Source organism: Plectropomus leopardus, chromosome 24, assembly GCF_008729295.1.
Source record: "Plectropomus leopardus isolate mb chromosome 24, YSFRI_Pleo_2.0, whole genome shotgun sequence".
In the NCBI taxonomy this organism is placed as follows: domain Eukaryota; kingdom Metazoa; phylum Chordata; class Actinopteri; order Perciformes; family Serranidae; genus Plectropomus; species Plectropomus leopardus.
The window spans coordinates 8,544,910-8,571,346 of NC_056486.1; the positions used below are offsets into that span (position 1 = coordinate 8,544,910).

A 26,437-nucleotide genomic window follows, 5' to 3' on the forward strand; every position below is an offset into this window, starting at 1 on the left:
GTTGTACTTTACTTGAGTGTTTTATTTTCATCCCACTTATACTTTTACCCCACTACATTTCAGAGGAAAAAAAATAATTTGCATCAGAGCATAACAAGAGTAAAAATATTATGTTTTGTAAAAAAAAAAAAAAAAAAATACTTCACAGTTTATACAAGTACAGCTGTAATGATTGGTTGATTAATCAATCTGTCAATGGATAGAAAATGAATTTCCAAATGAAAAACATTCAATGTTGTTGTTCTTTTTAAAATAATAATAATAATATTTTTGAGATGTCCGGAGGTGTTTTTTCCCCCTTTTTTTTAATCATTTTAATCGTTTCTTCTTTTTTGATCATTAATAATTTCGGGGTGTGCTTTTTTTTTTTTTTTTTTTTTGTCTTTTTTTTATAATTTAGAGTTTTGGCTGAGGTTCTTTTATTTTGAGGCATTTGGGGTCATTAAAAATATATTTTTTAAAGAGTTTATGGGTGTGTTTTATTAAAATAATTTTCAAGTTTTGGGTGTTTTTGTCTTTCACCTTTAAAAAATATATAATTTTAAGGTTTTGGTGTATGTGTTTGTTTTTTAAGATTTATGCATTTGGATACTTTTACTTCTTACACTTAGAGTACATTTTTCTGATTGTACTTTCTTACTTTTACTTAAGTCACATTTTCAGTTCACCTGTAAAAGAGTATTTTCACACGGTGGCATGAGTGCTTTTACCACTAGTGGTCAGTAAATTAAAGTACATTTACTTAAGTACTGTACTTAAGTACAGATTTTGAGTGTCTGCATTTTACTTGATTTATAAACGATAACAATTATTTGATGTCATAAAATTTAAGAATCTATTTTGTCAAGAATTTACCCCGATAAGGGGGTTTGGGTTAAAACCTGTGTATAAAAATATAGGAAAACTATGCACAGTCATATTTTAACAACACTAAAACCCGAGCTTTCATTCACCATTTGTTTATTGTTTGCACACATTGATATTACAGCATATTAGCATTATAGTCATACATATATAAGACTAAGATCCACAACATATCAAAAGTAATTGATGAAACAAAAAGTTAAGAAAATAAGATCACTAAGTATCAATAATTCAGCCAAGAAACTAAATTATTTCTCCAGCAAAGAAATATTGTTCACTGTCACCATGACAACAGTTACAGTACAAAGATCCATAGATTGGACCAAGGAAACTAAAAACATTGCAACTTTTTAGTTTCCTTGAATCGGACAGGGCTGTAACTGATCAGCAGAGTCGAGGAGAAACAATACAATAAACTTAAATCAACCAAAATTGTACTTGTTTACTATTACTGTAAAAATAAAGAAAAAGTATAGAGCCAATTTGGTTGTGCAACATTTTTGTACATTTGAAACAACATCTGGTCCGAGTTGTACAATAATGATAATAATTTGAAAATATTTGTTAATTATAAATAATTATTTGGTTGACTGGATATTGTAGATATTCAGAAAAAAAGCCCCTAAAAAAGCAATAAGAAAAAAAAGGTAAATTATAGTGTACTGAGGGAGGAAACCCTTCAAAAAACAATATTATTGTAAGACCAGTTTTCAAATCAAGGATTAAAGAAAAAGAAATCTGACTTTAATCCTCATTCAAAAATTCTGATTTTGTATGTAATTTCAGAACTATTTATATATATTTATTTAACAACTGATCAAGTTTAACCCTTTAAAACTTGGGCAGACTGGCTTGATATATTTCAAAATCATGGAAGAAGCGGCGATGAGCAAATTAAGAAGAAATGTCCCAGAAATTAGGAAGAAATTGTAAAAAGTACAAGAAAACTACCTGAACATTGGCCAAAAAAAAGTAAATCCAACTATTTATCAGAAAAGTAAAAAAACAAACAAACAAAACACATGCACACACACAAAAACCAAAAAAGGACAAAACAACAACACAGAACATAGATATGACCTGAAAAAAATGCTGAGAAATAATAATAATTCTATAAAAATAATTTTAAATATCAGATTTTGACCATTTTAAATATCACTCTCTGGAAATGTTTCCTACCTTTTAAAAAAATAATTTTTTCAAGCTACTAATTTCTTGCAATTTCTTGGACATTTCTTAGACAACTTGCCTTTTTTCCCCATGTTTTTGAAAGAAATATCACCAATTTGCTCAGCGTTCAGAAGTTCAAATACAACCAGAAAAGTGATCCAGGTTTCAAAGGGTGAAATAAAGTTTTAATCCTCTTCAGGAGTTATGGATTTCATGTTTATGTGGTTATAATTCTCAAGTCTGTGATCATCCATTACAGTCCACACTGCGCTCAACAAGCCAAGAGTTTGCACAGGAGCTCTTTTGACCCCCTTTGTGTTTTCTGTTCAAGGCACCTTCAGCCTGTTAACATGCTGTTTTTAACATTATCTAACATACAGACGCTACAGCTTTGTTGAACGCACCCTGTATTTTTAATCTATGGCAGAATGGGCACACTGGCACTTTGATGGCTAATCACATGATTACTTTGGGGAAACAAATAAGGCTCAAGCATACGCACACACACGCACACATGCACGCATTCACACATGCACATACACACAAACACACACACCTCAAATGACAGGAGCCCTAGTTATACTACTACATATTTAAACCCCAGCAGTCAGAAATATTTTGACTATCCAAGTGTGCTGGGTCCAAATTAGCATGTACACACAAACACACACCTGCACAGACACACCCAAATAGACACCAATGGCATGTCAATAAGCACAGTATTGACATGACTGGGAGTTACGACAGGTAAACATCTGAGATTTTTTTTTTTTGCTTTCAGCTTCAGTCAAACTAAATCTCCGATCTTTTGGTGCTTTTCAGTCACATCATATGAAGTACCATAGCAACGTAACAACACTAATATTCATCCACTAATAGTATTTTGGCCATTGACAAAATAAAAGACAACTGATTCAATAGTATAGTTTGGCCAGGAGTTTTTACACAAACTGCACAACTACAGTAAGGAGACATCATGGTCACAAAGGTCAAACAGCTAACCCTGTTTTGTTCGTGTGACCTCCAGCCAAATACAATATAACATATCAGACCTGTTAACAACTATATGTCAAAAGTACACTGAGCTGCTCAACTCAAAATAATCATTTTTGTTTTAAACCCAAAAACTCTGAAATCACCCTGAAAACTGCAGAAAAGGTCTTATATAGCCCTGAAAATGTCTTAAATAACCCTGGAAAGTTTTCAATAACCCCGAAACGTATCTAATAACTGTGAAGAGTTTTTAAAACCCCAATCAGTCTTAAAAGTTCCAGAAAAGTCTTTAAACCCCTGAAAAGTTTTTAAAAACAACAAAAAGTCCTTAATATTATCGAAAAGTTTTTAATATCCCCAAAGAGTCTTTAACATTCCCAAAAAGTCTTTAATATCCCCGATTAATATCCCTGAAGTCATTAATATCCACGAAAAGTCTTTGAAATTCCCTGAAAAGTTTTCAATATCCCCAAAAAGTCCTTAACAACCCCGACAATTCTTCAGAATTCCAGAAAATTCATGAATAATTCTAAAAAGGCTTTAAAAAGCAGAGTCCTCGCAGACAAGAAAGACTTTTTATGGACAATAAAACAAGACTTTCAGAAATATTAAAGACTTTTTGTTATTAAATATTTCTGAGGGGTTATTAAATACCTTTTGAGGATACTGAAGTGTTTTCAAGGTTATTAAAATTGTGTGTGTGTTAATAATGCAATGTATCCCTAGTATTAAAGCCTTTTCATGAAGACTTTTCATAAATATTAAAAACTTTTCATGGTTATGACAGACTTTTAGGGATACATTGCATTATTAAAGATTTTTGGGGGGATATTTAAGACTTTTCAAAGTTATTAAAGGCTTTTCTGGATTATTTAAGACTTATTAGTATCATTAAAGACTTTTTGAGGTTACTGAAGACTTTTCAGTGACAAAGACTTTTCGGGGTTAATTTTACATCGATAACTGCTGGACGACCACGTCTCCACCCCGCTCAATCTTGGCAAAGGTGCTGGAAGCATCAATGAGTCCAACCTGATAAAAAAAAGATTTCTGCATACTATTGTTTGAGCTTTCGGTCTATCAGACCTTCATCAGAGCACGCGTGACGTAGTAACTGACAGTCAGAAATCTTTTCTTTTCATTTTACTTAAATTCAGTGCTTTAGGGAAGCTGAATTTGAAGACAAATGGTAGAAAATGAGAAATGGTTCTGAAAATTAAGGCTTTGGGAACTGAATGAAGATCAAAATAAAGCTTGAAGACAAACCACAGAATACAGACAATGATAAGTGCAGAAATACTATTTGGCCTGGGAAGTGCACACAATTAATAAATGAAAGAACATAAGTAAATGATAAATGAAAGAAAAAAACAGTTTAGCATGAACATTTGTAGCTCTGTTGCTGCACTCTGAATATTAAGCCTCACTGGAGTTGGGTGTACTTTTACTACAACTAATATCCCATACCATTGAAAAAAATGTTTGTTTTTTAACAGTTATTTCAGTGTTTTTTTTTTCATGAACTACAGCTACTTCTTCTAATGTTGGGCAGGAAAAACGTGTGAAAATCCCAAGAGGATATTATTACTACAATGTTAAAGTCAAATATAGAAAGTAGAGAGCCATAAAGAATCACAGATATCAGTCAATTCACTATGAGGATATTACAGAGTATATTACAGAGCAGCGAGTCCTCAGTCTGAAACCAGACCAGGTCCAGCACTCTTTCATACATGCACAGCTATTTTTAAACACTTTGTGATCTACAGGTAGAATCATACAGCTCCTTTTTTACTATAATTACAGCATTTTAAAGATTGTCCACTACGTTTGGTACCAAGATCACCGTTTCTAACCTGAGTCTTTCATGGAGACGGAAACTCACACCTCCATTCTCTTCATCTCTTCTCTCTTAAAGTTTGGGATCATAATCCTAAAGGGGGACTTTTGGTAACTGCATTGCTTCACTATATGTTATTATTATTCATAATGATTTAACACCCTGCTCTTTCTGTGAAAGCTGGAGGCCGGTTTTGTTTTTTGGCACTACATAGAGAACAGCAGACTGAACACAGCACAGCACAGGTACACAGAGACAGACTGGGGACGTCTAAGTCCAACTGCTATTAATCTCCCGAAAGAGATAAAAGATGATAGCCAGAGTGTGCTCAGGTCGGCCTGAGACACCTGAATACTAGAAACACATGCACTTAGGACTGACAGTTTGAAAGGGTTGGTTTGGTGCAAGGAGGTGGTGGAGGAGTCAGAAATGTTCTATGTGACAGAACTGCGGGTGGCGTTTACTGCAGCCAGGGAGTGTGCATGCATTCACACGGGAACCAACATAATCATTTAATCCTGAAAGATACACTCCCTGTTTTTGTCACTACACTTTAACGTGAACTCGCCCGCCTCTCCAGGATGTTGCCACAAGTAATGCATATTCAACGAATCCATGTGAATTCTTCATGATTTTGCAATTTTGTCTAATCACTGCAACTCTTTAGCAAATTTGACCAATCGTAGTTTCCAGCAAGTCACCACTTACCTGTTTCTGGACAGTTTTGCAACATATAGTGTGTGGAAGAGAAATGCTAGATTTTGGTGACTATTTGATGAAATGCTGTAATGAAGTCAGAGTGTATCTTTCAGTTTCATGATTGCAGACTGCGGACTAGTCAAAACCATAAAAAACAACAACTAAGCAGCAAAATGCATGACTGCCTAGACCTCCAAAGTCTGGCCAAAGTGACCCAGCGTGAATGCTGGATTTTGTGCTATTCGTTTTTTATTGAGGGTTATTTGGCTGCAGGATAATGTTGGGCCATTTCCATCCAAATGCCTGGAGTCACATGAAAATGGAAATACCGGCCAGAAGCTGTAAGCAGTCGTCACCTCTTGATTTAGCATTTAGACTGTGCTAAGGGCCAATCAGAACGTAAAGACTGCTGGAAGGTAAAATGAAATGTGATTGGTCCACAGGATCTTTTTAAGTGTATAGTGTTTTAGTGGGAAACGGGGTTTCTGACCGGAAGAGAGACTGACGGTTGGAAGGGCTTTAGGTAAAAACCAGATGCTGCTGGTCCAGCAGGGTTCTGGTGAAGTTGTTAATCGGCCCAATGGCGCTGAGTGACATGGCAGCGTCTCGCCCCCAGAGCAGGTTGGGACCAAACACCACAGCCAGGTTACTGTTGGTCATCTTATTCACTTCACTGTTGGCTGATACCTAAACAGACAGAATACTGCTGGTAACAGAGCAACTGATAAAACATTTTTGGATGGTTGTGGTGGGTAGTGTAGTCCATAAGCTGTACCTGTGCCAGGAATGTGATGAGGTATCGGAGTGATGCATAGTTTTCCTCTGGCAGCGACTCCACCAGTGTCTTCATGAGCTCCACCTGGTTATCACTGGATACAGCTGGAACACAACAAACACCACTGAGAATTAGAGCTCCTTTAGGATGTAGATGATGTCGATGTCGTAGTTAATCTGTGCATTGACGTGCACAATATTACCAAATTCTAATCGCTTTACTTCTGACTCCACATGGATGTTTGTGCCGGATTTGATGAAATTCCCTAAAGACCATCTTCAGACTGTGTTCAAATTCTAATCACTTCATTACTGAGTCAAAGTGAACTTTTGTGCCAAATATAATGAAAAGCCCTCAAGTTGTTCTTGAGTTGATAAATGTAAAAGAATGAGATAAATGCAGCTGACACTGACCTTTGCCCACCAAATTCTAATTATTTCACCCTTGAGTCCAAGTGGACATTTGTGCTAAATTTGATGAAAAGGCTTGAGATATCTTATTCATGAGAATGGGATGGGCAGCCAACCTGAAAATGTATCAGGCCATGGCAATTGCCGGCGCAGAGGCATAATGATCTATTGTGACCTCTAGGATTATCACTGCCTCTTTAAACTTTACAGCCACAAACCACAGACTTTGGGCAGTCAGAGGAAGGATAGCTTTTATATGTATATCAACAATAACACTGTTTCTCAGCAGTTTTGAGAACAGAAGTCAACAAAGCCATTTGGCTCCATAACAGTGCAGAAAATCTTATGTCAACCCAAAAAATTGCTGCAACAACTTCTGAGATACAACTGGGCATGAGAAGGAACATCATATACCTTCATCATAATGTTCTAAGCCTCTTTACACTGAAAACTTTAAAAGTCTGGATAGGTGCTTAAAAAACACTTTACTGGGGTCTTAGCTATGAGCTATCTGGTGCCTGTATGACCAAAATGAGAGCTGTGTCTGCATATTTGGCGTAAAGTCAAACACATTTCCAGTGGGTAAAAAGCCAGAAGAGCTTCTTGAAAGTAGTAATAGTACAAAAAAGATGATGCTCTTTGGTGAAGGGAATAACAAATCTAGAAAAACTGGAGGGAACCACTTGTCTTTAGGAAAAAAGTGAAGGGTCTATATTATATTGTCAGTTTCTACAGGTAGAACATGATTGAAAATTATCACTTGTTTTGGACTTCAGCCTTCTTAACTTCCCGAAGAAAGCTGGATGCTCAAATGCATCGAAGAAGTAATAGTTTTTAATCATTTTCTACCTTGAGAACCTGCCTATAAAATAAAAGCCGTTTTCTTTTTTGGTTCCTTCCTGTTTTTCTACGTTTCCAGTGGGTGTGTTTTCTCCAGGGTCATCCCTTGAAACCGATTCTGTTTGTGATATTCATGGACGGGGTCTCAAGGCGCAACTGTGGGAAGGAAAGGGTCCAGTTTGGGGACCTCAGAATCGCATCTTTGCTTTTTGCAGATAATGTGGTTCTGTTAGCTTCATCACACCGTGACCTCCAGCATGCACCGGGGCTGTTTGCAGCTGAGTGTGAACCTCCAAATCTGAGGCCATGATTCTCTGCCAGTAGTAGTTCCCATGTAATTCCCCTCTAGGGAATAATGGGATTTCTAGGAATTTTGATAGTGAAAATAAAAACAAAAGTGACTGTTTGAACGTACAGGTGAAGTTGACAATGTCGTTGTAGAGCTGGAAGGTCAGCAGAGGCTCAGGTAATTCCCTCAGGAATGTCTTCAGAATCACAGCAGCCAAGTGGACATCCTCCATCTCTCTGAAATCCACTGTTGTACCTAACAAACACACAAATGCACACACAGTGTTGGACTAAGTATTCATATCCTTTACTTAAGTAAAAGTACCAATACAACACAGTAAAGATACTGTTATATTTAAAAGTCCTGAATTGAAAATGTTAATTGTGTAAAAATAAGCAAGTATGATCAGGAAAAATATACTTAAAGTATTTAGTGTAAAACTACCCAATGCAGAAAAATCTTAGAAAACAAACAAAACATTAAAAAAGCACTTAAAATTATTGGGGAAAAGAACACATAAAAAAAACCAAATTACAAAAATAGTGTGTCAAAAAACATGCTTTTGAAAGAAATCAGGCCAATTTGCCCACGTTTAAAGGGTTTACCTGTTAAACGAGGCAGCACTGATCAAATATGATCCAGATTCTCTTAGTGCATTACCTTTTTCTCACCTCGGATATTTTTAAAAAAAAGTATTTTAGCTGTAATATGAGAACGTGTGTGACTCAGTCTGTTGTTCCTACCTGAGTTGTATCTGACCTGGACGTCCTTCACAAGAGTCACATTAGCAGACCGTCTGAAGATTCCCTCAATCTCCATACCTGACACACACGCAATGCACGCGGACACACACACACACACACACACACACACACACATACAATGAAGAACAATGCAGTTCTCATTGACTGATCTACAGTTACAGTTCATTAGTGCATTGTGTTAGTGTTTCTACCATCACAAGGAAAGAGTTACCTGACTCTAAAAGGAAGCTGATTGTGTCTCTCATCACTACAGGAACTGGATCACCATCTGAACTCCGCTGTCTTAGCCTGACACACACACACACACACACACACACACACACACACACACACACACACACACATACATACACACACACACATACATACACATACATACACACACACACACACACACACACACACACACACACACACACACACACACACACACCGTGGTTAAGATAAGAAGTCTGGCCCAGTGTTATTACAGTACCATCTAAAACCTTTGTGCATTTAACATATAGAACAAATGGTCTGAGAAAAATCTGCCAAAGCAGAATCCAACAAACAGATGAGCAGAGACTGACTTACAGTGCCAGTGGCACCCCAAACACCTGGTCGGGGAGTGGAGGGCTGTGAGGAGGAGACATGGGAGGCTGGGCGCTTGGTTTCAGGGATGCTCTTAACTTGTTGTCATACCTGACACAGATACAAAGAGTATCACATATTCAAGATTTTTAAAGATTTAAAAAGTAAACAGAGTTGTGTAATGATGGTGCCTGACAGAAAGTAAATATGTGTAGGTTTAAATTGTTACTGGGTGGAGTACAGGAAAGAAAATAGCAGCGTTGGACTAAGTATTCAGTTCCTTTACTTAAGTAGAAGTAATAATACCACAGTGGGAAAATACTGTGTCGCAAATTAAAGTACTGTATTGAAAATGTTACTTAAGTAAAAGTATGTATGTATAATCTGGAAAATGTACTCAAAGCAGCCAAAGTTTAAAAGCATCCAAAAAAATGAAAATTATTAATTCTTCATTAGAAAAAAATACCCCAAACGTTAAAATTAAAATGAACGTTGAAAAAAAACCACCCCATTAGTCAACTAATGTTCTGACAATCAGATAATCAACGACTCATATCAGCTATACTTGAACAAACTGTTCCATAAATTAATTGATAATAAAACCTCAGATTTCATAAACTCCTGTTAGTAAAAGTATTTAGTGACATGAAAAGAAAACACTTAAGTCAAGTACAAGTACCTAAAATTTGTACTTAAGTACAGTATTTGAGTAAATTAACTTTGTTACATTCCACCACTGAAAAAATAGCAAAAGTGACTGTAATCCAACCAGAAACTGTACTCTCAGGATCTATTAAAATGCCAGCAGGGGGGGCAAAATGCAAAGATTGACTGTGCATAATCTCAGAGTGGATCTGTGAAACAGAATGTGGAGAGTGATCACTTCTTACTCTTTGACACGTGCAGGAATGAGCAGCTGCTCACACTTCACCACATCCTCCAGCTCACTCAGATAGCTAACATAGTTAATCTTCCTGCCAAACTTGAAACTGCAAAGACAGAGACAAAATCAGATTTGGAAATCCCACTTTAGTGTTATTCCTCTGGCCTCAGCTTTCACCGGTGCAGAGGCGTAAAAAGTACCTGATGATTGGTTTGAAGAGGATCAGCAGAGTCTTGATGAACATGGTGGGATGGACGATGTACAGAGCCTTGATGTTCTTCTTATACCTGAAAACACAAACAGACGACAGTTTGACAAAATGTACTAAACAGGTTATAAGGATAAAGTGTGCGGCATGCAGTGTTTTTCACTTTTACTTTAGGAGCAAATCTTCTTTACACTTAAACCACTGACAGTCTGCTTTTAATTTCTGGGTCAATTTTGCTGCTGTGTAATCCCTATACATTTGTAGTGATCTAAAACATGAGTACAGAGACTGTAGTGTCAGTAACACAAATAGCGTGTTCTGTTTTTTTCTTAAGTCATTTTGTAATGATGATAAACATTTCTTTAGGGACGATGCAAAGGACAAGACCATCAAAGCCAGAGCAAATGATGGGGATATATATACACATATATATATATTTTAATCTGATTTCAATAATTCATTCATATTGGGACACATGACTGTGCATATGATGTCCTCTATTTCACGTGAACTCTTCTAGAAGGTTTCCCCTTCCCTCCCATATGCTCAGTGAGTCAGTGCTGAGCTCCGGGTGCACAGACGGCCACGATATTTGTCCTTCATCATGGTAACATCAGGAGAATTGCTACTAGATTTCAACACTAATAAGCTTTTGCAAAACAGTATCCTGCAACTTGAGCAAATTTCTTGCTTAAGTTGAAAACTTTCAACACAACAAATATTTAAATAGCACAAATTTAGCTTCATTTGTGTCGTGTCATTTGCATTACTTGTTGCCCAGTGTGAATTCATGTCTATTTGTGTCTTAATTAAACAACAAGTGCAAAACATTGTCTTGAATGCATAGAGAGTATTGCAGTCTCCAAGCACACCTGCAGTGACATCTCTGACATCCTTTTTTTATTTTAATAATTTTTATTATTAGAAGTAGTAGTGATAGTGGTAGCAGTGGTATTAATTTATTAATCTAAAATAATTAATTCATTTTTTGCTTGCTTGCCTGCTCTGTAGGAAGACAATAGTAGAGGCAGAAACAGGTAAACCAGGTTCCAAGTGACATATTCTCTATGGATCTTTTTAATGCTGATGTGGAGAGTGGTTTATGTGGATTTCAAAAAGCAGTTGACAAATATTTTGAAAAGTAGGCTGTTAAATATTTAAAGGAACTTAAAAGTATTACATTTGATAACGGAATTTGGTGCAGTAGGTTTGGTGGGTGAGCCACTTCCGGCAGCACTTCTGCCAGACCAAAGCAGTCAACCGAAGGTAAACACTGTGGTGACCGAGGCTTCTGTCTGCACTCAGTAATAACTTCACTGGTTATGACTGGGTGCAGACAGGAGCATGCAAATTTACTTACTTTCTGTCAAACTCCCTGTATGCATCTCGTAGCCAGCCGAGAGAAGGTTTGTTTTCACTGGTCAGCCCATGGTGGAAATAGATCAGAGTGTAGTCACTTTCGACATACTGATCCAGGGTTCCTTTAAGATACCTGCAAAAAATAAAAGACATTCGTTGTAATTTAAATGGTTAAGTGTGTATCTCAACTGCGCTCTATACCCTGGTTCAGGTTTACAAAAGAACCACACTTTCACTAACCATCTTACTTTACAGCCTGTTAAAGACGCCATATGGCAGAAAACACATTATCATGTTTGCCTTCACAGAAGTGATTCAGACAGTTTCTTCAGAGGACTTCTGAGAAACATGTCATGTTGCTTCATAATGGGGCATAATGATGTGTCCTGGTGAGCCAGCAGTAAAGACGTGGACTAAGCATAAAAACCCTGGTTTGATTCAAACCACAGACCATTACTGCATATGACCTCTTCTTCTGCTCAAATATCCTGTCACTCTACAGTCAAACAGCTGATACATGAAGAAGTGACTTAGTGGAAAAAGCAGAGTTGCAGAAAAAGTGAGAAAGTAAAAGAAGAAAAGGTAATTCCAAAGAAATTGCAGCGTAAATGCTGGATGTTGAAAAGCGGAAGCTAAACTGGGCTGCCGGTTTTAAAGGTTGAATAAAGCCTGTACTGTATGAATAACGTGGAATATTTTAAGATTCCTTGAAAAGCTGAAACTGAGCTGAATAAATTGCTTTCAAAGCTGAATAATAGTCATAATGTATGAAAGATGAGAGATGGCCATAAGAATTTTGTTGCTGTGACAAACATAAACAAACATTATTTGGTGGCCTAAATTTGATTCCAGTTCTATGTTAAATTACAACTGGATGTGTGCGGGACGCTAACAAATAAAACTACATGTCTAAAAAAAAACATGTCGAAGTTAGGTTTACATGGGTTCTTACATCAGCAGCTTGTGATGGTCCAGCTGGTGCTGTGGAGGCATCCTGCAGGCATTAAATACTATCACCTTCCTGCCAAAGTTATCATCACCTACAGGCACAAAGAAAAGCAGACAGGAATTCAACATTGCTTACATTAAATTAGAGTGTTTTCATGGTATAATATCCAGGGTTCCCACACACTGACATGCACACAATTTCAAAACTTTTCCATGACTTTTTAAGGACCCAAAGTACGTTTTTTTCTTGCCCCACTTGCCCAGCGGTTTTCAAATATATAACATTCAAACGCTACTCAGTTTTAGACATGATGTGCTTAAGGACTGTCAGAAATGTGAAAATACCAGAATAACTTCTGTTTTTCAGTTTCTGGCTATGCTAAATGGTGTTATTTTGATCATTAAAAAAAACATAAAACATGCCTTTCAAAAATTTAAGAAGAAAGTAAAGAAATCGCCCTAAATTTTAAAGCTTACAAAACTTTTTAAAAATTAATTAAATAAGTTTAAAAAAAAAAACCCACCAAAACATGCGTTTAAAATAAACAAATAAAAAAATGAGGAGTAAAAAAACACAACCCAAAAAAATTGCCCAAAATTTGAAAAATTTCAAATGACACACATTTCCATGATTTTTCCAAAACCTTTAGAGATTTTTACTAGTTCCATGACTTTTCCAGGCCTGGAAAACATTATTGAGAAATTTCATGACTTTTCCAAATTTTCCATGACCGTGGTAACCCTGAATACTCCTCCTACTGTTAAAAAAACAACACCAAACAAACAGTCCAAATCCTGCAAATGACCATCCTTTTTTTGGTTAGTTGGCAAAGATAAAAGCAAAAGACAAACTCATGTCAGAATGGAGATGAGAAAAAAGAAAGAAAACAAACGGAGGTTGGTGACTGGAGGACTGACCTGCCACTTCAATGATCTGATGTCTGGCGATGTCATAGAAGGGATGGTCCCAGGGCAGGTGAGGAGAGCCGGCATCGAAGCACTGTGAGAGATCTGTCTCTGAAGTGAGAAGAAATTTATGTTAGAAAATGTTAAATATTACAGTAACTATAGAGTCATAAAGTGGGAGAGGCTATTTCAGGGAACCCTGGCTCTATAAGCAAAATTTCCAAATCTAATTGTTCTACAAAGACAATGGGCCTCATGCAAGAAACAATATACAGACAAATTTTCTGTTATTTTTGTATGTATCCATGATTTGTTCTTATTTTGTTGGTACCCACTGAATTTTGGGATTCCCCGATGTTTTCTTATTTTTGCTCTTCTCTTAGGTAAGAGAACCTTCTACAAGTGGTTAAGAGCACTCTTACGAAAATAAGAAAAGAACATCTCATTTTTACAGGCCACAAATCATGGTCAAAACTGGGAAAACAAGTTTTATATTTGTGCTCATAATTGTGATGTTCATGCATTTAAAGAAAATGCATAAATATCATATAATTAAACTTTAATGATGTCTTAGAGTAATTAAAGTAATTTGATTATTAAATTTCAGGGCTAAAAAAATATATTATACTTGGTCCATTGAGGCCAATTACTGTAATTTCAGTTACTGTGCGTACTACTCGGCTGACCAGTAGTGGAATGTAACTAAATACATTTACTTGAGTACTGTAATGAGGTACAAATCTAAGGAACTTTTGGGTTACTTGAGTATTTAATGTCATCCCACTTTCTCCTTCTATTCCACCAAACTTTCGATAGAAATATTTTACCTTTTACTCCACTACATAACTTACCATTTACTTTAGAAATTAAGATTTTTGCACACAAACCATATGAAAGTATACCAGTACAGCTGAAACAAAGTTTTTTGACATAAAAATGTCTTTGTTGACATAATTTTTCATGAAAAAGCATTTTATGGTTCCAGCTTCTAAAATATATCTATGAGGACTTGCAACTGTTCCTCTCGGTCATTTTAATTCTTTTTAATTTATTAAATTTATTTAAACTCTGCATTGAGTACAGTGTGGTATAGTACTTTTACTTATGAGTATCTAAATATTTCTTCCACACTGCTGAGAAATGTTTTGCCATTGCTGGGTTTTTGATTGTCCTGTAACACCGGTGCTGACACTCTGAAAAATCAGATTTAAGTTTATTTAACAGTATGTTGATTTTACAGCTGTAGAAGTTCTTCTTCTTCATGCTGCCTTTTTTGGTGTAATCTCTTCAGTCTTTGTTTGGAGTCTTTGCACACGGCACAAAATCTGCCCTTTAATAGTGTCTAGGGGGCGTTTCCTGTGCTAATAAATGACTTTTGATCAAATGGGATTCATCAATTAGCACACCCGGGTAAGAGCAGATTTGGATGGTTAAGAACGTTTGGTGTATCTGGAGTTGACTTCATGCATGAGGTTGAGATGTTGTAAATAAAATTATTATAATCATCTTCTACACAGAACCTATTCAAACAGGGACACCTGCATGTTTGGTTAAACAGTATTTTGTGTTTAGCTGTTAACAAAGTGGTTATTATGCAAGGACTGCATGACAGAGTACATCCTGTTTTATATTTTTTGTTTAACCAAACTTGTGTGAAGCAAGTCAGCATGTTTTGTTTGGTTTTGTATATGTGAGTGCATGTATTTAAGGCAATGCTCATTTTTGTAATAGGAGTGAGGACTGTGGGTTGAGACTTGGTTCAAAGGTTTAGGTTAGCCCTAGGGTTTTGTATGTCTAGTTTTGTTTACTGACTTTTTTCCCTTTTTTTCCCTTTCTTTTTCTCAAAAAAACCCTTTTTTAAATATCTGTTATTATTTGCATGTGTGTGTGTGTATACATGTAGGTATTACTGACTGCCCTCTTGTTCATTAACATTATTACCAATACCACAAATGTTAATAATGACTAAAATATTTTTCGCCCAAATTTTCTCCACAAAAAGGCTTTTCTACAAAAATCATTCAAATCCTGACCATGCACGACTACAATTAATCTCCCTATTTTTACTTTCTATTTGTAATCAACCGGTAGCCACCCTTACCCCCCTGTCTGTATGTCATCCCTGTGGCTTTGTTACTGCAAATAAAACTTGGAAAAAAAAAAAAATATATCCTCAGGGAATGTCTTGTGACAGTGAGATAAGTAAAAGAGTTTGTATTTTTCTCACCCGACTTGCTGAAAGTTGACTCATCAGCGGGCCACTGCTGGTCCTCTATCGTTGTTAGCTTCAGTTGTCCCAACTGTGCAGTCGCAGGGTCTTCACCCAGATCTACCAGCAGCTCTGAAGACATCACACACACACTGCAGGACGGCGCGACACGCACCCACTCACACACTGCACAGTGATGTCTCTACTGTACCACACACACAAAGCTGGGACTTTCACAGAGCAGCAGCCAGAGTCCTGCAAGAGACAGAGACCTCAGGTCAGCTGGGTTTGAAGACATTTCAACTACTGCTGAAATTATAAATATGCTGTCAATAATTTGATCTGAAAATGTAGATGTCAGGTAAATAATACGGTTGTAAGGCAACACAAACTCAGTCTTACACATTTATGAAACAACTTTGACAACATAAAACATATTTGATTGAAAACTACTTCAAAAACTACTGTGAAAACATCAACAAATTTATCCTCCAAACAATTCTATTAATTCAACTTACTCCAGGAAAACTACACTCTCAGTATCAGGCTGGTGTTGGACCTTTGTTATGTCGATGTCTTCTTACAAGTACTTGTGGTCTTTGCTGACAGCAGATTTTAGCTGTGCAGGCTTAGTAAAACATCTGAGTGAGGGACGTTAATACAGCCCTCTCTGCTGTAGCTCTCCTCTGCAGTGTGGGCTGCTGAGAGGACAATGAAATACTGCCTCCAGCAGATCCAGCAACACACTGTAAAACTCAGCGAGGCTGCGACAGCAGCATAATGTAACTGCTTCAAATTAATGATTGCATCCCTCTTTCTCTTCTGTTTTCTACACTCACACTTCCTCTTTTATCTCCCAACCCCCAATTATTAACCCTGTTTTCTCTCCCTCTGCCTCTCTCTCTCTCTCTCCACACACACACACACACGCACACGCACAAACACACACACACAACCTCTGCTCTCCCTCTACTACATGATGTTATGCTGGCTGACAGCATGTTGCTTTAAATAAATATCGCTACTAACCAACAGACACAGTCAGCCTACTGCTGCTGACCAACCCCCCCCCCCCCCCCACACACACACACACACACACACACACACACACACACGATAGTGAAAAACAACTATTAGAACACAGCTGGCCTGTTTCTCAGTGACAGGGGGACAAAGAGATAAGGATTTTGAGTGATGTGGACACTTGCAGATAGAGTTGTGACATATATCAGCCATGATAATACCAGTATAATTTGTAATATCATGAGAAAAATGAATATCGTGATAATCATGATGTAGTAGTTTAGTACATGTTCCTGATACTATTTATTTACTTTTACTTGAGTAACATTTTAAATACAGAACCTTTGCTTGTAACAGAGTATTTTCACAGTGTGGGATTAGTACTTTTACTTAAGTAAAGGATCTGAATACTTCGTCCACTACTGGTTGCAATCAAACCACTTCCAGATATCCAAATTAACACTTACAGCCCTGTCAACAACAAAACATGCAGTCAGCTCATCAGTCAGACGGTGAAACAGTCTGTTTGTTCCCTCCAGGATTTACAGCAGTAGAACAGTGTAGCATACTGCGCTCTTCCCTGTCTTGCCACAACACCTGTCTGCAGGTGTCAATGTTTGAGCATCCTGTTACAATAAAGCCCTGCGCGTGCACGCACGCACACACACACACACACACACACACATACACACACACTATCACTGAGTGTACATATGAGCAGGAGGATCCAGCAGTAGCAGCACCCTGCCTCCTTTATCCCTCCTCCTTATCACAGTGCAGCAGAGCAGCAGAGGAGAGCAGGGGGTTGGGAAGTGGTTCCCCGAAAAAAAGGCTTGGAGACAAAATCCCTCAGAATTATTATGTTCCCCTATAACACAGAGATAAAAACCAGCAGGAGAAATGCACAGCTGTTATCACTAATCATTGCTCTCTTCTTCCTTCATGTCTTGCTGCTTCAATAGGCAGGATGGTGTGAGGTGAAAAAGGGAGCAGAGCCTTTAAATATTTTTTAGCACAGTGCATGAATTAATCTTCTGTCTATAAATCTATAAAGATCTTTTTAAAAAGAAGGAAAAAAAGGCAAAATTTTTAAAGAAAAAAATGCCTTCCAAACCTGTCACTTTAATTTATTATACACAAAAACATTTCCATGATTTTTCCAAAAATGTCAATGATTTTTTATTAGTTCCGTGACTTTTCCAGGCCCAGACAATGGGACTGTGAAGTTCAATTACACAATATTTAATTCCAGATTTTCCATAACTGTAGGAATCCTGAATATTAAAATTAAATATCCTGACTGATGCTATAACATCATTTTTACCAACAATATAATAAAATCTTTCTGATGGGTCAGTTTTTTTCAAAACTGATGATGTAATAAAAAATATGTTTTTTTTACTCTGAAATGTTATGTGTGCAGGTACACAAAATTTAAATTACTCTTAGAGTTTTCAGTAGGTTAACATGTCACTTACATTTGACACCGATTTCCTGTTTTGAAAATGTAATTTGAAAAAAGGCTTTTTTTTTTAAAGATTATTTTTTGGGGGCATTTTCTCTTTATTTAAAGGACAGTTTGAGAGAGGCAGGAAAGGTGGGACAGAGAAGGGGAAACGACACGCAGCAAAGGGCCACAGTCCGGACTGATTTAAGCTTCATCACTTATTTAATTTTCAAACCTAAAAAGACCTAGCATTTCATTGGTATACATTTTGAAAAATTGCAAAGAATAAAAATACAATTAGAGCAGACATATTCTGAAGTTTCAGCTGTTTGTAACCATGCTGATGTTGTAAACTGATCATTTTAAAGTAACAAGGGAACACATGGACTTATGGAAAGGGATTTATTTTATAATCCTTTATTTAACTAGGGTAAATAAAAAGCAGCGTTCTCTTTTTGCCTTCACATCTGGATGCTGCTCAGTATAACCACAGTCTGAACTGTTGGCCAGTGAACACCTCCACCAGAGCTATTTGGGGTCAACAGTTGAGGGCCTTGCTCAAGGGCACCATCCAGTCTAAGCCTGCTTCTGTGACCTTTAGGTAGCCACTGGCTCACTGTTATGAAAGGTTTCTGGTCACAATTTGTATTTATGCATTTATTTCTTTGTGAGTTTGATGGCACCATTCGCAAATGTAGTCTCATGCCCACTGCACACACAAATGAAAGCGTACTGACAGATGTCTGACTGGAGCTGTAAAAGCTTCAACACATGTTACACAAAGCATTTTTCTCAATAAAAAAAGCCACTTTCTAACCAGCAGCCCTGTTTTATAGTTAAGTAGCTACACAGAGTCAAACATAAAGCTGAGTAATTGATCGCAGTGAAGTTAGTTGGATTTGGATATTTGACAGACATTAATTCCAGCATCTTCTTACTGAGATTCACTGATTGGCCACTGTAACCTGCATAAATGGTATATGCCACTGTGAGCATTTACACTTGTGCACCGCTGTATCTGACTCACTGCAATTACACCTCCAAAACACTTTTTTTCCCTTGAACTGAGTCTTTGAAAGTGTATGTGTGAGTCCTTCAAGTTCTTCCACATTTTTGTGCCTTTAGTGACGTCCACACACCAATGTTTGTGGAAATGTCTTTCCGTGAATTTCCTGCCATCTGACGGCATTTGTAATGTGGCAGAGAAGAGTCATACAAATATACATATTTACAGGCGTCCTCAGTTAACCTCCCGATGACCACCTATTTATTTTTGTAAAGTTAAAACTATTTCCTGTAGTGGAATCCAAGCTTTTATATACTTTTATTTCCTAGATAAGAAACAATAAAGTCTTGTGTATGATTATCCCAGGTGAGTAGAGGAAAGTAGAGAAAAAGTCCACGAGTATGCTAATAACATTAGCATATTGTATATGTGGGAAAACATGTCTAGCAAAAGAAAATTGTTTTATTTGTGAAATGTTATTGCTGTTAAGTCATGTCTTGTGTGTTTTTGGTGCGTTATTTGAATCCACAGACTGTAAATAAAGATGGACAACATGACAGCTCCCCAAAATGTAGGAGGGGATACAAACATACACAAGCATTATCAGGAAAAACTATTTTTACACTCAAATTCTATGGGAAACACGAAATACATTTGGTATAAATAATAAAAAAAACAGGCCTATATGGTTATAAATGGAGGAAGAGCCATGTATTTTAACCCTGTCACTCAGGGAAGCTCAAACTTTGTAACTCCACGGAGGGTCAACATAGACTTCACCCCTATTCTGATAAATACTGAACGGTCCCTTGAAAGAAGACACTGCTGAGACCAGAGTGCTGTCAGAATATCCAACTTAAACTAACTTACCACCAGGCTGTAAAATGATATCATGAGAATTGATAAGCAGTGGTGGAAGAAGTATTAAGATCCTTTACTTAAGTAAAAGTACTCATACTACCCTGTGAAAAATACTGTTACAAGTTAAAGTCCTGCATTAAAAATGTTACTTAAGTAACAGTAAGTAAGTATAATCAGGAACATGTACTTAAAGTGGTAAAAGTAAAACTACCTAATACAGAAAATCTAGAAAGAAACAAAGACAAACAACAAAACACAAAATTATCAAAAAGAGAAATAGAAAAAAACCTACTTAACTCACATTTATGAAAAAACAAAAAAGAAAACACTCCCCAAACTCAAAATTGTTTTTTAAGAAAAAACTTATTACTAAAAAATAGAGAGAGAAAATACCCCCACAAACCTCACAATGTAAAAATATGAAAAATCCCATCATTTAAAAAAAGGAATGAAAAAAATCACTCAAATAAATGTTGATCAAAATAGTTAGCTAATGATTTTCAGTCAAAAAGCTAATTGATTAATAAACTCTTTTTTCTGCATAAACTTGCAAACTTGCAAAACTTTCTGGTCCTTCATTTCTACCAAAACATTAGATTTTATAAACTCTTTCCACGTTTTTAATGCAAAAAGCTCAATCTGAAAAGTAACTACAGCTGTCAGATAGATGTAATGAATTAAAAAGTACTATATTTTCCTCTGATATGTAGTGGAATAAAATTATGAAGTGACATGGAAAGAAGATACTCAAGTAAAGTACAAATACCTCAAATTCATACTTAGTACAGTACTTGCGTAAATGTACTCAGTTACATTCCAACACAATTGATAAGACAAGAAAACATCGAGGTGTAACGTTACAGCAGGAGAGGTTTTCATGTATGCCGACATGTCAGCTGGTACCTTCTGAATAACAGCATTTAATCAATTATGTCTGAAAATATGTGCAAAAGACAGGGAAGCACGCACACATTAAAACAGCAGATATCTGCATGGAGTTTGGCACTGTAAAAGAGGCAGTTTTGGAGCTAACAATATGACGTTAGCTTTAGATATGTCTGCTGATAAAAGCAACAAGTGAGCAGTCAGGTAGCCGAGTTGCTTTTCTTTCAGCCACAAAGTCAGCTAAAGAAAAACATTTGAATATCTTGGCTGATGCTTTAGAAAAGCTAAACGGGCTAACTTAGCCACCATTGCTGTCAAATGTTGAAAAAGCTAAAACACAAACTGCATTAGAGAGGTTCATTTCGCGGTATGATGCATATTCAGACGCAAACATTTGGCATAAACGGTTCCCTTTCTGTGTGACAATTCACTCCTAAAGAGAAACACTGAAATATGATTTAGCTAAACCAAAACACCGCAGTATAACAAATCAATGTTACCATTCCCACCACAAATTAACGTTAGCTTCATGATACTGTGCGACTGCACACGACCGCGAAAGGCTCACGCGACCAGTGCGCTTCCGCCTTTATCGTTTAATTTTATGTAAAACACAATAAAATACACAAAACAATGAAATAATAAATACCGTAATTGTGTAGTAGCTTTGATATAACCCAGTGGGCTTTGTGGCGTCTGAAGTCGCTGTTGACTTGATCTGCGTTGTTGACAGCAACGCTCTGCGTCAACACCTCTTCCGGTTTCTGATTTTCAAAATAATTTTCTGTTTATGCTGCACTGTACCTGTCACAATAAAAGCGCTATGAGATGCACGCGCCACCTCGTGGTCTTTTATGTGAAACTACACAATTACAAACGTATTCAGATCCTTAAGAAAATGTGTTTTTTTTAGTTTTATTATTATGACTTTTGGGGTGATTTTTTTTTTTTTAATGATTTGGAGTTTTTTGGTTTTTTTTTTAAACATCTGTTATTTTATTTATTTATTTATTTTTAAATAAGTTTAAGATTTTGTCATTTTTTTCTTTGTTTTTTAAAGATTTGCAATATATACTTTACTGTTCATACTTTAAGTCGGACAGCTTAATGTGTGGCACAGGAAAAAATAAAACTACACTGACGGCACATCCCGAGGGACAAGATTATGTGCGGAAGTGCGACTGTGCGACTGGAGTGAGACGAAAGAACAAACCAATAGTTCCTGATGCAGCGCTAAAACGGTCAGTTTAAACTATGCTAAACTATTTAAAGAAATATGTGTAAATAGACAAGTTGTCAAATGTTACGGGACGGAAAGTTAATATTAAAAAGTGCATCGGAATGCAGCGGAGTGCCACAGACAGAGACTTTTTTTAGGAGAAGGTTTCGGTCGCCCGGATCGGTCAGAGGACATGGAGCAGACATCGGCTCATCCCGTGACACCCCGGTGAGACTACGGGACGGCAGTGCACCCATCGGAACGGCCCCAAACCGTGGACGGTGGTCGTGCTGTCGGTATTGTGCTCCGCCGTCGCTGTGGCCGCTGTCAGTTGTGTCTGCGCCCTCATCTACCCGATACTCAAAGGTAAGCGCGTGCGAGTCGCGTGCCACCAGTGGTGGACCAAGTACTCAGGTCCTTTACTTAAGTAAAAGTATTGATACCACCCTGTGAAAATACTCTGAATAAAAGTAAAATACCAATGCAGAACATACACATCCCCCAAAATTAAAAATATTAGAAAATAATAGAAAAATATATTAAAAACATAATACTATATTATAAATATATAAAAGGAGGGGGCAGGGGGTCAAAAAGTCAAAAGTATAAATAAAAAATACATTATTTGTTGTAAAGTTAAAAACTAATTATATATAATATCCAAATAAAATAAATAGATAAATAATGTAAGACAAATATAATAAGACAATAAATTAATAATTAATTTTAAAAAAAAAACACACAAAACTCAGTTTCTATTCTTACTCCTATTCTTATTTAACAAACATCATATTTTATAAACTCTTATATTTTTTAATGCAAAATCTTCATTTTTAAAGTAATTAAAATCTGTCAGTTAAATGTAGTGAAGTAAAAAGCACAATATTTTCCTCCTAAATGTAGTGGAGTTAAAGTATAATGGTGGCATTATTGTGTAAAATACCATTTGAAAGGACCCCTTTAGCTATTACCTGAATGACAAAGAAAGTGTTCCTCAACTAACAGTGAGTCAAGTCAGTTTGACCACATTTTTGTGTCTCTGTGGCCTATAACACTGTTACATTGAACAAAACAGGAAAAAGACAATCATCAGATTAAAAGGGTTCATGAACTGGATCTAAACACTGTGCAAAAAAGTGAACATTCACTTTGACATTTAAAGAATAGTTTAACAAAATAATGTTTACTCAAGGTCCACTTACTGTATCATTTAAAACATACTGCATGTCTTATGAATACAGATCCAGAGAAGGATAGTAAGTGGACCCTGGTAAAGATCATAATGTCAAACTAAATAATGAAACAACACTAACCCCCAAAACAATTCTTATATCAGAAACAAACCACTTAACGTAGTTAAATCCATCTTTACTGATTGATTTGATTTGACAAACACTGATCAGTTTGATATTTGCATTAACCAAAGATGTCATGCTGCTATTCTTGTCCGTCGTGATTCTGATTGATAACGACTGTTTCAGAGCTGCGGGCAGAGAGAGTGAGAGGAGAGGATGGGACTGAGCAGAGGATGCTGGGTGAGTAGCAATATGTGTTTACCTCCACAATCTGTTTTTGTCATCTTCATGTCCAGTTTGACCTTTAGATGTGGTTCCATGCATGGACAAAACATGTTGTCTCTGACAGGTAAGAAACAGCTGAAGTCCTGTCCTTCTACTGACAGCGTTGTTGGTTTAACCAAAATGTTTATTTTGCACTCAATGACTAAAGCTCTTATGTAGGTATGGAAGGCTCACATAATAAAAATTGCATTATTAGTATCGACATCAGTCAGTATAAGCAGCGATCAGTGCTTGAATGAAGCTAAGTACAAGTTCTCAAGTACTGTACTTAAGTATGAATTTGAGGTATTTGTACTTTAATTTTTTCTTCTCATGCTGTGCTTTTACTCCACGCCATTTCATTATTATACTTTATACTTTACTTCATTTATCTGACAGCTTTAGTTACTTTGAAAAAGATTTTTTTTTTTTTGCATAAAAAACACAAGAGGAGTTTATAAAATGCGATGTTTTGCCAGAAAAAAATGTCGAAAGTTTATGCAAGTGTGTGTGTGTGTGTGTGTGTGTGTGTGTGTGTGTGTGTGTGTGTGTGTGTGTGTAGGTTTCTGGAGTATCCTTGTGCTGTCAGTGTTAGCAGGATGTATCTGCTGTGTGCTCTCGTGGACTCTCACCTTCCTTGACTCGTACCAGCCTGGCATGGCGTTGGAAACACCTCTGACACTGGCACACCTCAGGTAACACACCACCTTACACCTGTACATCACACTACCTGACAGTAAACATGAGACATATCATCCAGTCAGTGTGATTTAACCTCACAAACAGGCAGCAAGTGAAGAATTCAACATGTTAAAAACAGGTGTGTGTGTGTGGTTTTTTTTTTTTTTTCTTTTAGAGGTGTATCTGGCCATGGTTTCCACATTGGTTATGGAGTTGCTGTCCTTAATGGCATCATGGCCATACTCACTGTCGTCTGGAGCCTCACCTGACACTCAAACACACCCTCAGGAGAAGTGCTCAGGTGCACACACATGTATCTGATGCTGGGGAAAGACATCCGAGAAGTGCACCACTATGACATTAAAATAAAAGTTTGTAATGGAAATTTAGACGTGATGTGTTTAGGGCAGGGGTTTTCAAAAGTGCGGGAGGGTGAGCCTTCCCTCGCAGACCAGCTTACAAAGACGTGGCACAAAAATTTGTAAAAAAAAAAAAAAAAAAAAAAAACAATAAATAAATAAATAAATAAATAAAAATAAAAAAGCAAGTAGAAAAGAAAACAAACAAGAAAATGTCCTTTAATAAAGCACTGAAAAATATATTTATACATACACTTAAAAAAATAGTGTTTTTTAAAAGGACATTTTCTTGTTTGTTTTTGTCTTTTACTTCTTTTCTTGCTTAATTTTGGGTAATTTTCTCATAACTTTTTTGGTAATACTTTGCTCATTTTTGGACCATGTTTTTTTAAGCTGCTCATTGCTTTCTTCTCGTTCTTGGAAGAAATCAATTAAATTTGCTCAGGATTCAAAGGATTAAATGTGGCCAAATTTTTTGGTTAAATTGTTTTAGTCTGCTATGTTAAAAGGGAACATTTTATGTGTAAATAAAGTATACTGGTATCATAATAGTTTATATTGTATTTATTCTGTACTGTGTGTTTAATGTGAATTTAAATGTTATGGTTAAGTAAAGCAGATTAGCTCAAACAAACAAAAAAAAATTTAAAAGATTACAAAACAAACAAACAAACAGCCAAAACACTCACAATTTTTCCAAAAAAGGAAAACACTCAAATCAATTATCCGGCCCCAGTGTAGATAAGGGGACACACATATGATATTCCCATCAGCCTCGGTTGTACTTTGTGTGTAGCTAATGTCAGCATTTGACCATGTTCACAGTAATAATATAAACATCCTGACAATAATGCAAGAAAACTTTGGATATTAGATGTTATTTATGTTTATTTAAAGACATAATAAACAAAAAAAGTAACAGTCAAAATATAAATCCATTCATCATGTTCACAGTATAATCACAACACACCTTCCAGGAAAATAAAAAAATACACACACACACACACACACACACAGGACTGAATTTATGATCAATTCTAAAAACGTAACAAAGAATTTAACAGAAATCTGGAATGTAAAAAACCACAGGTGAGATTTACGAGAAGTTTTGATGAGGTGACCGCCTCCACCAGTGTCAAAAGAATACATTTAAAGGTCCAGTGTGTAAGACTTATGGACATCTGTTGGCAGATATTAAATATAATAATGGGTTTTTACACATTGTCATGGACACAATTTCAAAATTTTTTAAACATACAAGATTCAAACTCAGTTCAAACATAATTTCAGCACCCACATGATGTGTTTAAGGACTGTCAGGAATTTGAAAACCTACAATAATTTCTGTTTCTACAGTTTCTGGCTGTAGTAAATGGTGTCATTTTTGGTGATTTTTAAAGAAAACATGCTTTTCAAACCTGTTTTCTTAAATTCTATATTATTTTTTTTAAAAAAAAAGAAATAAATTACTGGAATTAAAACAAAAACATGCCTTCCAAACCCATTGTTTTTTTAAAACTAAATTTTAAGGAAAATAAATGACAATTAATGATCACAAAAAATGTAAAGAAACAAAACACAAAACATTAATGAAAAAATGCCAAAAGATAAATTCAAAAGAAGAAGAAGAAGAAAAAATCGCCGTTTTTTGTTTCTACAGCAGCCCAGAA

General features: G+C 36.2%; 2 protein-coding genes across 3 annotated transcripts; one reads left to right on the forward strand and one right to left on the reverse strand.

Moving 5' to 3' along the window:
* Window positions 1-3,757: 3,757 nt before the first annotated feature.
* On the reverse strand, window positions 3,758-21,691 carry arhgap1 (Rho GTPase activating protein 1). Of its 2 annotated transcripts, XM_042513286.1 has the most exons (13): window positions 21,599-21,691; window positions 15,746-15,982; window positions 13,531-13,629; window positions 12,617-12,704; window positions 11,666-11,797; window positions 10,298-10,384; window positions 10,105-10,203; window positions 9,218-9,325; window positions 8,856-8,932; window positions 8,624-8,701; window positions 8,007-8,135; window positions 6,342-6,445; window positions 3,758-6,253 (listed from the first exon to the last, which is right to left on the reverse strand). In XM_042513286.1, the coding sequence occupies exons 2-13, from the start codon at window positions 15,867-15,869 to the stop codon at window positions 6,086-6,088; spliced, it is 1,293 nt and encodes a 430-aa protein (XP_042369220.1). In that variant the 5' UTR covers window positions 15,870-15,982; window positions 21,599-21,691; the 3' UTR covers window positions 3,758-6,085. The 2 variants fall into 2 exon arrangements, with proteins under 2 accessions (XP_042369220.1, XP_042369221.1); XM_042513287.1 differs by lacking the exon at window positions 10,105-10,203.
* A 439-nt stretch (window positions 21,692-22,130) lies between these two features.
* Window positions 22,131-24,946, forward strand: arl6ip6 (ADP-ribosylation factor-like 6 interacting protein 6). Its single transcript, XM_042513343.1, is given in 6 exon segments — window positions 22,131-22,317; window positions 22,320-22,390; window positions 22,392-22,534; window positions 23,650-23,703; window positions 24,290-24,422; window positions 24,584-24,946. Coding segments are annotated over 6 exon segments (522 nt in total). The 5' UTR covers window positions 22,131-22,290; the 3' UTR covers window positions 24,678-24,946.
* Window positions 24,947-26,437: the final 1,491 nt, after the last annotated feature.

Excerpts from the sequence above, each read along its gene's own strand:
- arhgap1 (XM_042513286.1), bottom strand. The coding sequence starts at position 15,869 with ATGTCTTCAGAGCTGCTGGTAGATCTGGGTGAAGACCCTGCGACTGCA. Across the intron at positions 8,933-9,217 it reads TTTGGGGTGCCACTGGCACT|GCTAAGACAGCGGAGTTCAG; the intron begins GTAAGTCAGTCT and ends TGTGTGTGTCAG. Across the intron at positions 6,446-8,006 it reads CGACATTGTCAACTTCACCT|CTGTATCCAGTGATAACCAG; the intron begins GTACGTTCAAAC and ends GTTGTGTTCCAG.